The 14482-nt window shown below is 45.2% G+C and overlaps 1 protein-coding gene across 1 annotated transcript in view; it reads left to right on the forward strand.

Moving 5' to 3' along the window:
- The first annotated feature begins 950 nt into the window (after positions 1–950).
- Positions 951–14482, forward strand: part of LOC105697841 — a 61289-nt gene continuing 47757 nt past the window's right edge. Inside the window, exon 1 of the mRNA XM_012421535.1 lies at positions 951–1339. Within this exon, the coding sequence (XP_012276958.1) occupies positions 1258–1339 (82 nt within the window). The 5' untranslated portion in view covers positions 951–1257. The remainder of the gene's footprint in view (positions 1340–14482) is intronic.

Below are 14482 nucleotides of genomic sequence, written 5' to 3' on the forward strand. Positions count from 1 at the left end.
CAAAGATTTTGCACCCTATAACTCATTTTTCTTAACACCCACTTTACAAGGGAGTGAATAAAGTTTTATTTCGAGGTCAAGAACCAACTTACAAATCATATACAAATCATTACATTGGAGTTCGGGGAAACGATCACTTCGGCGAAAGTATTGAATCAATTTACAAGGGGTGACGACCGTTTTCAATCCTCGTCAATCGCTCTTGATATTGAATTTATCGCCAATCAATTTCTAAAAAAACTCCATAGAATTTCCTATCAGTTCCTCTCCCACGGAACCATCTCCGGTCAATTTTTAATCTACATATCTGCGTCGCGTAGTTTAATTTTTGAAGTGAACTTTCAAATACTATAATACGCGTAAGTTCGGATGCCATAAAAGAAGCCCGTTTCAGAGAATAAAATGTTCTTTTACAGTTAACTACTATTTACATTCATCTATGTGTTTCAGTATTAATACAATTTGTATAAACATTTTCCCAGCGTTGGTTTTTCAAACAATTATTCACCTTTAAAGTTAAAAAAGAACGATGCAAATAAAAATTAAAATTAACACTGTAGTCCCGAACAGGTAATGGAATTTTGTGAACGATTAAGAATAATAAAAATGACTAATAATATCCAATAATTCTTTTTAACCTGGAACCTCGAACGCGACGATCGGTCACGTCGATTTTTCGTCTAGTCTTTGGACGCTTCGCGGGCCATATGTCGAGAACAAAAGAGCGAGGGGATTCGAGGAAACGATTAATCCGGCGGGAGTGTCGACGCGAATCGGTTCGCAGGGGGTACCGTTGGGTGAGCGCGCACGCGCGCGCTCGCAGAAGGTTTCAGGGGTCGGAGCGGTCCGGTCAGGGCTCTCGGACCCCGCGCGCCCGAGTTTCGAGGGAGCACGGCGCGCGGAGAGAAGCTCGCCGCGCGGCGGCCGGCGGCCTCAGTCGGTCTCGCGACCTCACGGCGCGAGGGGTGCCGGGTAGCGTCGGGATCGCGCAGCCACGCGCCGCCTCGATTGCCATCTCTCTCTTCCTCCCTTTCTCCCGTGTCTTTGCGATCAACGCGAAATTTCGCGATTTTCGCTTTTCCGGGGCACGTCCCCACGTTCCGTCGCGGCTACGGTGGTTCTCGATCCGGTCGTTCCTCGCGAGGGATCCGGCCGGCGGCGGCGATGCTCGCGGGGCGCAGGGTGAATCCAGAGCACGCGGAAGCCGCCGCGGAGGACGCCGCGTGAGAGGACACGCTCGGGCAGAAGGCCGGCGCAATGGGCAGCGAGGCGGACGCCGAGGCCGCCGGGACCAGCCCCGTCGACTCCGACGGCTCCGTCAGCTGGGAAGACTTCTTCGGTGAGTGGTCACGTCTTTCTCCACTATCTATGCATCTGGTTTGTAATTCACCGAGAGATCGACGACCGACGTAGGCGCGCGGGATGCGACACCGATATTCTTGGCGTCGTGCCGGTTTCCTCGGGCCAGAACCCGGGAAGGTCTTTCGAAAGCGCGTTGCGTTTTAAGACGAAATTTCTGTCCTTCGACGAGGGTTTCGGTGTCTTCGGAATCGAGTTTAAATAATCACTATTGCTCTATCGAAACGTGATCGGTTAATTGGGTTTATGCGAGTGGAAAGCTCGGAAATTATTCGGATGCTCGAGTCGAGGATCTTCGGGTGAGGTTAGGTTGGCATTAGGGTCTGTAAATCTTCGTACCTCGGAAACGCCTAAGTCGCCGGACCTGCTTACGATGCTCATACGGAAGGCTCGTTGGAAACAGAGACGCCTCACAAAGTCCGAATTTATGAGTTTCGGAAACGGTGACTTAACGACTCTATATATAGGTATATCATTCCGTATTCAACTGTATTCCGAAAGAGCGCGTCGCTGGTTAACTGCACTTTTCATGGAACGCGGGTGGGCGAGGATGCATTCGAATTTATGAATGAACGAATTGTTGCCAGGTTTGGGAATTAACGTCTGGGGGAAATGATTTAGGAATTCAAACATAAGTTCTGGAAGATCGTATCGGACACTCCTTTGGCCCATTGCCGCTCATACGGAGGGAAATGTTTTCATTTTTTTTCTCTCTCCCTCTGTCCATGGGTTGTTCCGTAAGTGAGTACTTCCATAAAAACGGGGCGAGATAGAATTCTAATTTAAACCATATAATACAGTGATACTTGATTTAATGAATAAACCTATCCCACCAATAATGCTTCGTTTTAAAAAGGGCTTACCGTGTTAACTTTACATTTTTTATTGCGATCAAGTAAATTACATTTAATTCCGGTGGATACTTGATAAATTGGACGAAATGGTACCATTTCGGTTATTTAGATTTATATTGTCTCTTTTTATTTAATAATTTGTAGTATGGTTTGAAACGACATTTCTCTTAGTTAGCTCTCAAATTTTCGGTCCAAGGATTTCTTGCAAAGGTTCGGTTGGTTCTGGTTCAGGGTCACAGACGACCATCGCCTATTCCGCGGTTTGGTTATTTCGGGGTTAATAGCCTCCTACGTTCAAACCCCTCGTATAAGCGCCTGTAATTCCGAAAATGGATTCTCCATTATAGCGCGTTTACTTGTGCTCTTTGATTGCACGAGAATGTTACACCTAGGACCTCGGCCGATTCAAGAAAAATGTCGTTATACGGTCGACCGAAGATTTATGTTGCCGATGATGCATGTCTTCTAACGCTAAAAATGCGATTTTAACGAACCTCCCCTGGTATTAGGGCAGGTCGGGTGTACGTAAAATCCCGTTTTTTTAACGCGGTAAATGGGTTTTAAGAGGTGAAGCTACTGCCGCTTAATTTTTTACTACTCCGGTCTTAAAGTCGTGGAAGATGCAAAAATCATTTTTTCGTCGAAGCTCGCCTCGTTTGCGAACTTCTAACCGGTCGTTACGACGCACTTTAACCCATTTTTGCCCTAACCGGGATATACTTAGTGGTTGCAATGCACACGGCATTTTAGTTGTTTACAAGGTTAACAGAACAAGGAACGGGTTATGTGAAGTGCGTGACGTGAATTAATAAAAATGTTCAATTCTAAGGCCGATATGCATTTATAGAATGATCTCTGATGATTGATTCTTATCTCGATTGAATAATTACCCGTGCGACAACTTTTGGCGTTTTACAATGAGGTGATATACTCTACTTCGTATTCAACATTAGCCAATATGTTAACACGTGTGCCGTCATGCAGAAAATCGTTATTTCACGGTGCTAATGACATTTCACGCTTCAGAGGAAACTTGCTTACTACTGTGCGTGGTTTCGTCGTTTTTCGTCTATTGACGTCGCTATTAATGTCAGATTCGCTTCAATTTGATTTACTCGTGCATCCTTGAGTCATTTCTTAAGGTATTCCGAAAAATGGTACATTGCGTATTGCGGGAAAATAAATCGGCGAGTTTCGTTCTACGTGAGAAGTTTGTCGACTCGAGAATAATGACTCTTGTGCCGAGGTTGGTCGTGTTCCTTTTGTCGCATGTGCTGATAACTTGAAATCACGTCTCGCTGGCGTAATCTGGGAAAAAATTAGAAATCGCGATCATTAGCCGCTCGTACTTCATGGAGATAACGAAAGTGACGGCTTTCAGCCTTGAATCACACATTCGGTATCTGCAAACTATTATTCGGTGAATCAAGTCCCTGGAATGCGAGTTCCTTGTAAGACAGATCTTCGCATACTTCAAGGACAAGGGCCCACGCGGTACAACAAAACTTTGGCACTTTTTTTCCAAAGTCCCCTTTCTTTGTGGGCGGGACTGCATTTTCATTCTTTTTTTAGTACCGTACTGAATATCCCAAGAGATGATTTTTTTTTATTACTAAAATTAAAAAAGAAGGACGAAAAAAACGTTTGAACCACCCTAATATATACATGTTATATACGATTACGAGGAAAATAAATGCTAAAATGTTGTTAAAATATAGCGCTGCCAAATTGATCGACAATCGATACGTGAAAATGTTGGGAAAGGAAGGAGTGGTAAGATACCACAAATGTGTGTCCGCAAGGCAGGCATTAATAGTCTATGATCTTTTTAACACTTTTTTTTTTCCATTTTTACCGATGATGTTACTCAAATGGTGCTCGATCATGACTGGCATCTGTATGTCGCGTCTGTATGAAGGATAGATCCGGCCTTTATAATGAATCGACGTGCAATTGTATGCCCCGGGAAATCACATTGTGGCAAGACAATCGCGAGTAACTAGAGAGCATAAATTGGCCAGTAGCCATGAGAATCAGTTCCTAAGCGCCCAGGAAAGCGCTTTTACCGATTTACGCGATGCGACCCGAGATGCCCCATTCTGTTAGAGAAAATCAGGTTGAGAGGTAACAGGATCCTACTGTTAGCAACATTTTATCCAGTCGAAAAGTGTCTTGAAAATTGTTCCGGAAAGTAATAACAATTTTAATGATAATATTTAGTCGTACTATCCGCAGGTCGGATGATAAAACTTCGTCGGGAAATGTAACACTGTGGGCCCGATGAAATTCCGACAATTTGTGAGTTTTTCTTCAATCGAGGTGGCCGGACTAATGATAAAATTGACTCGTGCCGGGAACTAATTTGTAAAACCGTATAAAGTGCGCGGTGCACTTGTAAGGATTTAATTCGATGGTCTGACGGACCAGGATGTTAAAGGGAACATCGGGGCTCGTCTTTTTCAACGAGACGTCGGAGTACCGCGAAGGCCAGTTAAGAGTTCATTGGCAGCACGTTAGGGATAGCAATATTTGCGTTTAACGTCGGCGAGTGGTAAAGCGAAACGACGGTGCACTGCTTACACCAGGGAGGAAGGGTTGTTAACGTTACTTGCAACGATGAGAAGAACATTATCCCTGGGGTAACGACGCGAATGGCGAACAGCTTTTGGCGGTGAAAAGGAATTTACTGCTACTTGGTCAGGCTCGTTTAGGTGGTAAAATCGTCAGGACATCGATTTTTCGCAATACTCGTTTGAGAAATTCCCCCGAGATTGTCATTACCACACAGAATGCAGATATTTAGATAAAATCGAGAATTTACCCCAAATTCCCTCAGTTTGTCAAATCGCGATGAAATTCGTTCATAAATTATTTACCACCGATTTTTCTACTTTTATTCGTTATATCCATATGTTCCCAGTTCACGTATAATCTGTATAAAAGTGATAGGTCACCGCACCGGGTGGTATCGGTAAAAAGCTAATCCATAATTCAGCCAGCTTCCTTGACGCATCCGTCAGACTGCCGTTGGTCGTTTGAGACTTCGGGATTCAATTTGGCTTATCCGACCGTGCGTTATTAATAGACACGGAAGAGCCCCTACGGGAATTCGAAGCGAGATCCCGACTTAATCGCGAAGTTTGAGCCGAGGCCCTGCATCCGACCCTAATCTCCCGATATGCATGATGACGGGTTCCGGAGTATCCCGAGGGGCCCGTAAGGCCCAGGCCCGGGATATCTCCGGGAGTCACGGATAATAATAAATTTGCACTCGTAAATTCGCAGACTCGTGGCCTCTGGTTCACGTGGAAAGGGGGAAAATAAAAAAGGGAGAGACCGTTCGTGTATACGCAGCTGAGCGCTCAAATCGGAGTCGGCGGCCTCGGGGCCCCGGCAAAGCTAAAGACCGCCCTGATAGCAGATTTAGAGATATCCTGCCGACATTGCGCGCCTAAACATTACCGACGCTATCGTCTTTTTTACGAGATGCATCGCGGAATGGCCGACTGCAAATGCATTTATTTAGCGCGACGCGTAACCAATCGTGGCGCGGTATTGCGTGCAACTTGCAATTTGCAATCCGCGACTCGCGACTATGGTCGGTTAACTGCTTCGCTTGGACGAATCGGCAGTTTTTCTCGATATCGTGTTTGTCTTAAATCCGACCGCGTCAGCTGATAGCGCTTCAAAATTGCCACTTCGGGATTACGCGAACCGGCGAAGGTTTCGTAACGTAGAATGGATGTATATGATAATCGGGGTTTATAAAATTGCAAAAATTCTTATGTTAATAGGAACTGCATTACGTAGTTGGTTTAGAAATTGGGAGACTGTGACCTATGTTGTTTTGGTAGAGATTTTAACGGTGCAATGAGAAATTTTGTGGCTGCTTTGAAGCAAACTTTGGGTTAGTTTGGTGTAACGAGACCCACGGGAAATTGCCATTTTTTCGTGAATGATAAATCGCTAGGGCGAGCGTCATAATGGTTGTTGCATTACAATAGTCGATTTCAAACGATTTGATCTAATTCAAATTAAACGAGGAGGTCGATGAGTCGGAAAATGAAGGAAAATCGATTACGTTTGAATGGATGCGGTATAAAGCGGTCCACGTTGACCATTACATCCGGTGTAACGGTATCCTGTGGCGCGTTGTCGCCGATCGATCGGCTATCAAGTGGCTTAGTTTAATTCGAGTTTAACAAATAAATGAATGGCGCGGAGGGGAAACGATTAATTTCATAGCCCCTAATAAAATCCGAACGAGGCGATATGAGGGCGATAAAAAATTGGCCCATGCCCCTTATGTCACGACGGCGCATCGTTGCAGTTCATTGAGATGCACTCGTTTTAATTGATTCCTTTTTTACTCATTCTGGGTGATAAGTCAATTCAGCAATTATCTCTACGGCGTATCGCTACGTATTCGTCGTAGAAAAAAGAAGTCACGCGCGGAATGCAATTGAGAGGGTGCGCGAAAAGAGGGACGCACTTGTTCCTTTTTGAATACCAACAATTTAATGACCTGGCGCCTGATTAAATTACCGGTTTATTTTTATAATAACGGGATCATAACGGCTCCACTATCAACTTGTTTAAACCTTGTTCTCTATCCACGAGTGCCTATCTTTTACAGCCCTCTTTGGTATATTACTTTCTCGTAGAGGTCGATCATTCGTCGAGGGTCGAACATTCTACTTCGGTAATAAGACACGTTCGTGAATAGCGCGGGAGGCATGCTCCGTCTTATCCGACAGGGTCGATGGGCTCGATATAAATATCGTAAACAGCCGAAAACACCGACGTAAATCGGCCGGGTGTGAATGCGACTCGCGCCCGTAAGGTACTCGTTCCTCTCCGATACGAAGATCGGAAGGACGATAAGTCGCGCCTCTCGCACGCGATACGCGGTACGCGTCGTCGGTATTCCATTGATGGGTCCTCGGGGGGAGGGGGCTTACTTTTACTCGACCTCGACAATCGAATCGGCAGCGCGAAATGAGGGAAGGATATCGCTCTTATCGGTCCTTAAATCCGACGCCGATGACATCGCCGCGATGAGCATTAAAAACTCGCCTTCGCGTCGAAGGAAGGAGACGCCCTCGTATCTCCTTTATCTTTTATAGCTAGGCACTTAACGGGTTAACGACTGGCCTCTTATCGATCGGCGTATTTAACTTCATTCGACGACGTGATCCTAATTATCCGTACGATTATTCGCGGCTTGTCAGGGAAGAGGCGCCGGTATTAATCAGACGGGATAACGAGCTCGAGCAGGGAATGGTTTGACAAAAATTGATATTCGAGTTAATGATCGAAGGGCCAGTTAAGTGCCTCCTAAACGTTTACGTAAGATCTAAGCATCGGTTTTACGGGTAATTATAATCTGGTGGATATTTTCGTAGTGTTGTAAGGTTTGAACTGTTTGCGGTACAAGGAATTATGTGTTGAATTGGAGTACGTATTAACCCTTTCGTTACCTTGGACGAGATATCTCGCGACCCAGTACTGGCCGATTAACCCTTTCGTTACCTTGGACGAGATATCTCGCGACCCAATACTGGCCGATTAACGCTTTTGACGAGATATCTCGCGACTCGATACTGGCCGATCAACGCTTTTGACGAGATATCTCGAGACCCGGTAGTAGCCGATCAACGCTTTTGACGAGATATCTCGCGATCCGGTAGTAGCTGTATTTATTTCTTCCTTTTAGCTATACGAATAGAATTAGTTATAAAATATATTCATTTAGAATGTCAAAATATTGGTGCTAGAAAGCTAGATTATCGTCAAAAGAGTTAATCCGCTACTACCGGATCACGAGATATCTCGTCAAAAGCGTTGATCGGCTACTATCGGGTCGCGAGATATCTCGTCAAAAGCGTTGATCGGCCGGCCAGTATCGGGTCGCGAGATATCTCGTCAAAAGCGTTAATCGGCCAGTATCGGGCCGCGAGATATCTCGTCAAAAGCGTTGATCGGCCAGTATCGGGTCGCGAGATATCTCGTCAAAAGCGTTAATCGGCTAGTATTGGGTCGCGAGATATCTCGTCCAAGGTAACGAAAGGGTTAATCGGCCAGTACTGGGTCGCGAGATATCTCGTCCAAGGTAACGAAAGGGTTAATTTGATTTATTCTTGGACAGGGGTTCAATAATTTGTGGCTAGGAAGGGACGATCGGGCGTGTTATTGGACCATAAATGTTCCTAGACCTCATTTTTAGTCTCCTCATTTATCCACAATTTCCCTACTTAATTCAATGGAAACGCTTTGTAGCGGTGCAACAATGACGACGAAACGAGGGATCTCTTCTTGAAACTCGTCGCACCTTGCTTGGGCCAACTTACTTTTATCATTTAAATTCCACTTAGCCGTAAGTTGGAACGTTTCGCGAAGTAACTTCTCTTCTCTCTTTTTTTTTCTTCTGAATCTTTTTGGATCTGGGTATTCCTACACGGTTCACAGGAAATTTGCTATTCCGTACAGCTCGAAATATTTCGTGACGAGATTCACTGAGTACACTCGAATGGAAAGAGAGTGGTACGACAAAATCTATGCGCGAAATTTTGATAATGTCAATAATTAAACAATGCAGGACCGTCATTCAGACTTTTTTGACTCCCACTTGTCGTCGGTTTTACCTGAATTTCTGCTTAACCCTTTCGTTACCTTGGACGAGATATCTCGCGACCCAATACTGTCCGATTAACGCTTTTGACGAGATATCTCGCGATCCGGTAGTAGCGGATTAACGCTTTTGACGATAATCTAGCTTTCTAGCACCAATATTTTGACATTCTAGATGAATATATTTTATAACTAATTCTATTCGTATAGCTAAAAGGAAGAAATAAATACAGCTACTACCAGATCGCGAGATATCTCGTCAAAAGCGTTGATCGGCTACTACCGGGTCACGAGATATCTCGTCAAAAGCGTTGATCGGCTGCTACTGAGTCGCGAGATATCTCGTCAAAAGCGTTAATCTGCCAGTATTGGGTCGCGAAATATCTCGTCCAAGGTAAAGAAAGGGTTAAAGGATCCAGAAAAATCCTGAGCAACCGATAACGAAAGTGGGAGCTCCTCGTTGAGATTTTCTCTTAAACTTCGTGAGAGACTTTTTCACTCTCTTTTGTTTTATTCTCACGACTTGCAATCATTGCGGCTACCTCGTTAACGGGAGTTTCTGCCAGGTTGCGCAAGTAACTTCGAAAAGAAATCCGAGTCCAATTACCCATTCGATCGATACCGGGTATAGAGGAAAGATGCCGGGTCTTCGATTAGATCGAAATTAACGCGCGGGATCGTTTGCTCCAGGGATAAAGCTAACATGGCACTTCTCGACTTGGCGGTGCACAAAACCCCCCATGGGGTGCAGTCGCGAGGTAAAGGGTTGATAAGCCTATCGATACGCATCGGCCAAAAGAGGCAAAGATGTAAGATAACCCTCACTTCAATGGGATTTCGCATCCTGAATAACCGATGCGAAGGAAACCACTCGGATTTGTCCCTTGCCAATGGCAACGAAATTTATATGCATTATAAAGGGGGTCAAAATATTAGATACATTCTTTTTTATTCGTAGAGTTGCACATTTACGAGGTGCGTTCCCATCTTTGTATCCACGTCGTTTTCGCATCGTCGCGCTAAATTTACATTGTATTAAAAATTTCCTTTCAATGGTAAGGCATGGGCTGTAATTAAGAGTCGATTCGTTTAAAAGTGGGGGTGCGTATCAATTTCCGGTCCTCCAAGGCGCGAAAGATCGGCGCGAGTAGCTGAGAGAGATCCGACAGCATCTGCGGCTCTCGTCTCGACGACTGGGTCTTGATGGGCCAGAAACTTGGATTAGCAATCCGTCGCTTCTGGCGTAAGCGAGGCTCGAGGGGCTCGAGCGGCTCGAGCGATGAATATTTGTCAGTTTTCTTCATCAAGGAGGAGAGAGCTGACATAGCGCGTCGCTTGCCGCGTGACGGTGCCATATGGCACCGAGTTACTTCAAATTTAGCATAGCTTGATGCTACTTTATGTTCAGGGGCCGTCCACGAGGATTCGGGTACTTAGCCGCAAATTTGATAATTGACACGTTAAAGGCCAGCGGTTCGTTTCCATCGACTCGCTATCATTTATTTCTATTTATCCCACTTTCTCCCCTGCTCACGCTTCACTTTATTCAATTATTATTTTACTTTATCTTCGACTTACTCGTAACTTTATCTTATCTTTATAACCTCGCTAGAGAACCCATGATCGGTTTATAGCCTCTCGGTTCTGCGATTAGAATAAATCACAAAATACTCGTCCTTCGGATGAGATCCTTCCAATGGTTACCATGGTTTGCCGGAAGAGACGAATGCGCTCGATTAACATTCGAACGCGAATCTCTTTCTCGAAAACCATCCCGAGGGCTCGATCTTGGGGATGATTCATGAAAGTGCCATTGAAATGCATAAAAAATCGACATCTTGTATTCCGCGCCCTGCCGCATGTAAAATGCATTTGAGGACTCGTGGAAAATGGTCCTCCATGCGCCGAACGTGTACTCGACACGCCTCTTAACGCGTCCCTGGAGATGCACGAGCCGCGGATGATCGTCCAATGTGTACGCATACGTGCATAAATATTTACTCATGTGTACGTGTAAATGCATCTTTTATATATCTACGGATAAAGAATATCTTCGAACGACGAGGACTGCCGAGGGTCCCCGTATTCGAGGAACGGAAGCCCTTCGCGGTCTTCCAGTCTTCCACTCGCTGCACCGTTCGAGGCAAGTGCAGAACTCAAGGATGCACCGCGTCGGGCGCAAAAAACAGGCGCCTTGCCGGATGTACCGTAGAGAGGCCCGGGTGCGTCTTTCGGCCATTCGTGCGCGCGCGCGGGTGGACGCGCGACTGCTTGCGGGAACTCGGGCGCGCGGGCGCATGCGTGCACGCGAGAGGGCATCGGAGGGTGTGCACGCCCGAAAATCGTCGAGCCCTCTGAGGACTCTATAGTTGCACTTCGGAGTACGCGCTGCACGCGTCCTGCACCAACGAGTCGTCGAAATTCCAAGTAGGTAGGCCAAGTAGCGAGAACGTCTCGTTCAAACGACACGACCGTGAATTAGGAATAACGTGAAACACTTGAGTTTTCATTGTTTCCACGTGACGTGAACATTTTTAATATAAAAAGAGCATTAGGACATTTCGAATCGATGATATAAAAAATTCGAGAAAGGAGATTCCGCCGCATTGGACTGCACTTCGTTGATCGGTAGGGAATCGAAACGATAGAATCGGTAAAGCCGAGAATCGAGAATCTCGATAGGTATTAAGTAATGCATAAATTTGTGTGTCTTACTCAAGGGTCCGTGTAAAGTCATTTTACCGAGGATCTTCCGATTTGGTATCTCGGTTTCCTCGCGGTATCTATGTCTGAATTTACGTTAAATCCTTTAATTCTACGCGATCCTCGAAGGCGCGCGCTTTCGTGCGTTAGATTAGAAATCTACGTTAATATCGATGGGTATTAGTTTGATTAGGACGGGGAGGTACTTTATCCTCGATATGGAGAAAGTCGGTGTAAAACGCGATATCGGGGTAACATGCGCGCCTTAATTTCCCTAATCCTCTCGGCGTCGGGGAATATACGCTTCAAATAGGTTTAGGTACTTCCGCGGTATAAACGAGCGAGTAACTTCAGCATTTTTTTTTTCTTTTTGTTTTTACGTCTTAATTGCTCAGTATGTTTTGGCCGTGTGAACCTGGAATCCAATTTGAGGCACAATCAAAATTAACAGGATTATTGGAATGTTTCTGTGATGTAGACGTTTGTGTCATGTTGTTTTGTTTGTGGCATTTTTCTTTTTTTTTTTACAAAAACCAGAGCTGATCAAAAAGATAAACAAATTCCGAAGTCGTGGAAATTTGGATTTTTGTACACTAATGGGTTTTCCGATGTTACCAAAATTCAGAGCCTCCCAAAACCTCGAAAACGTTAAAATTGTAATTTTCCGAATTTGTTTATTTTTTTAAGAGCTCTGGTTTTTGTAAAAAAAAAAGGCACAAACGTCTACATCACAGAAACATTCCAATAAGCCTGTTAACTTTGCTTGTGCCTCAAACTGGGTTTCAGGTTCACACAGCCGTATTTTTTGGTTTAATTTGTGTCCCCGAAAACGCGTTTGGCGGATGGTGGGGATTTAAGACCCGTAATTATGCGAAGACGAGGGGTTTACGGCGGACGCGTAACCACCTGAATTGGGTGAAGAGAAACAATACGATGAACGGGAAGAGACGAATGGAGATCAGTCGGCTCCTGGGTGACCCGTTTCGAAACCGGACATCACGTTGCACCTTGTCGCCGATCGTACATGCGAGGAAGGTACTCGCGCGTAATGGGCGTCTCGGTCTCGAACTTTGCGTAAATGCATGAAATTTTTGGAGAAAACGCTCCCCCCCCCCAACAACGTATTACCGCTAGGTGCATTCCGCCTTTGTCGAGGGAACCGGTTCTTTCGTACATCCTTCATGGAAATTTCACTTTCTCACCCGGATTCACCGGCGGGATCCATTCTCGGGTTCGCCGGCTTTGTAAATCAAACGTTTACTCGCTCGTGATTAGCCATCATTCGGATGCAACGGGCGCTCTCAGGCGCGATAACGTGTCAATTCGGATGACAGAGAGATGCATAAAACCACCCTGCACCGTCACGGGAAAAGCGCTCGCCGGTGCATTACTCGTTGCACCACGTACCTCCGTCCTATGAAAGGAAATTCTGTTCCGTATTAACCGTTGAAAGCTTTTGTTCATAAATCATACTTTCTTAGTATATAAAATTATACCAAATTTGTTAATTTAATATTACACTTGAGAATTATCCTGCGATGTATGTAAGCGTACAGATGTGGAATTTTTAGACATTCTGTGGGAATCCTTTAAACTGGCTTGTAAAATTATAGAGCATGTATGTTAAGTACAACTAAGAGTGCGTTGTAAATTTAGTATACCGTATTTGATTGAGATATCTCGGTACATAATTTTGTTTTAACGGTGTATCTTGCACAATTCGATAACATGTCACTCTAGGCAACGGAAGGGTGCGTGGGACTACATTGTACCGTCTTGATAAAAGGGTTCTCCGGTGCATTTCGTGTTGCACTACTTACTTCCATCCTACGAAATGGAAACACTGCTCTGCATACCTCTGTGCCACCGTTCACAGGGAAACACCGTATACACCGTCGACCCACGTCACACCTACATGTTCCCCCTGGCTAGTTATCGTTTTTTACCGCTACTTCTCCACTTATTAATATCTCGCCGCCGCGCTGGTAATATTAATATATCGTTATCGCGAGCGGCGCCTTTCTCCGGCCGAGCAGGCGCCTCGGATGATGATATTTCACGCGGAGACTCCGAGAGATATCGGAAAATGTAGCAACGGTGCTTATCACTAGGGACTTCCGGTCGAGTAATACATACATATCGATATTATTTATATATTCGGAACGAGTTTTTTGGGCCATCGGAACTCGTCTCAGTCGTGGCAAGTGCACGGGAATTGGGGTTAACGATTATAAACGAAGAGATTTAACACCACGTGGACGTATATACAGCCAAACGTGGAATGTTATTGGATGAAATAATTAATTGGAATAAATGCCGACTGCCGCAAAATTTAATGGAACCATTTTTTCTGTTGATAAAAAAGGGAAATGCGACCCGCGATAAATTGGCGGCCTCGCGGACAGCGGTACCTCGTTTTGATAAGTGAATTCGCATTTCGACCGAGGGTACTTCGTTTTTGTTGAATCGGTTGGGCAGTGGACGGTAGATTCGTTCGTGTCGACTCCACCCATCCGTATACATGCATTTATTGGGTTGTCCCATAAATTCGTGCCGTTCTTTTAGATTGAAAAAATGCATCGAAAGTTGTAAAATTTAACAATCTTAAGTACTAATATATTCTTCGTTCGTGAGTTCGCCTTAAGGCTCGGGCAGTTCTTCGATTCCTCCCTTGAGAAAAATGATATATATATATTTTTTTAAGATTTAAATCGGACGAACTTATGGGAACGAGCATCCCTCGTGCACTTTGGGGTTCCCCTTTCGTTCTCACCCCGTAAGCGGAACCATTACTCGCGACTCTCGGTACGCATTGCGTGTCTCGTCGTTTCAGCGACTTCGTGGGCGCGTATCCTTGACGGCATGCGCGTCGCGTCTTGGCAGAAGAGACTCGCGACGTGAAAGCGGTCGCGCGAGGCAGGTTGGCTCGTCAGAAG

This window comes from Orussus abietinus, unplaced genomic scaffold (genome assembly GCF_000612105.2).
Source record: "Orussus abietinus isolate OABI.00-Male unplaced genomic scaffold, Oabi_2.0 scaffold235, whole genome shotgun sequence".
Lineage (NCBI taxonomy): Eukaryota > Metazoa > Arthropoda > Insecta > Hymenoptera > Orussidae > Orussus > Orussus abietinus.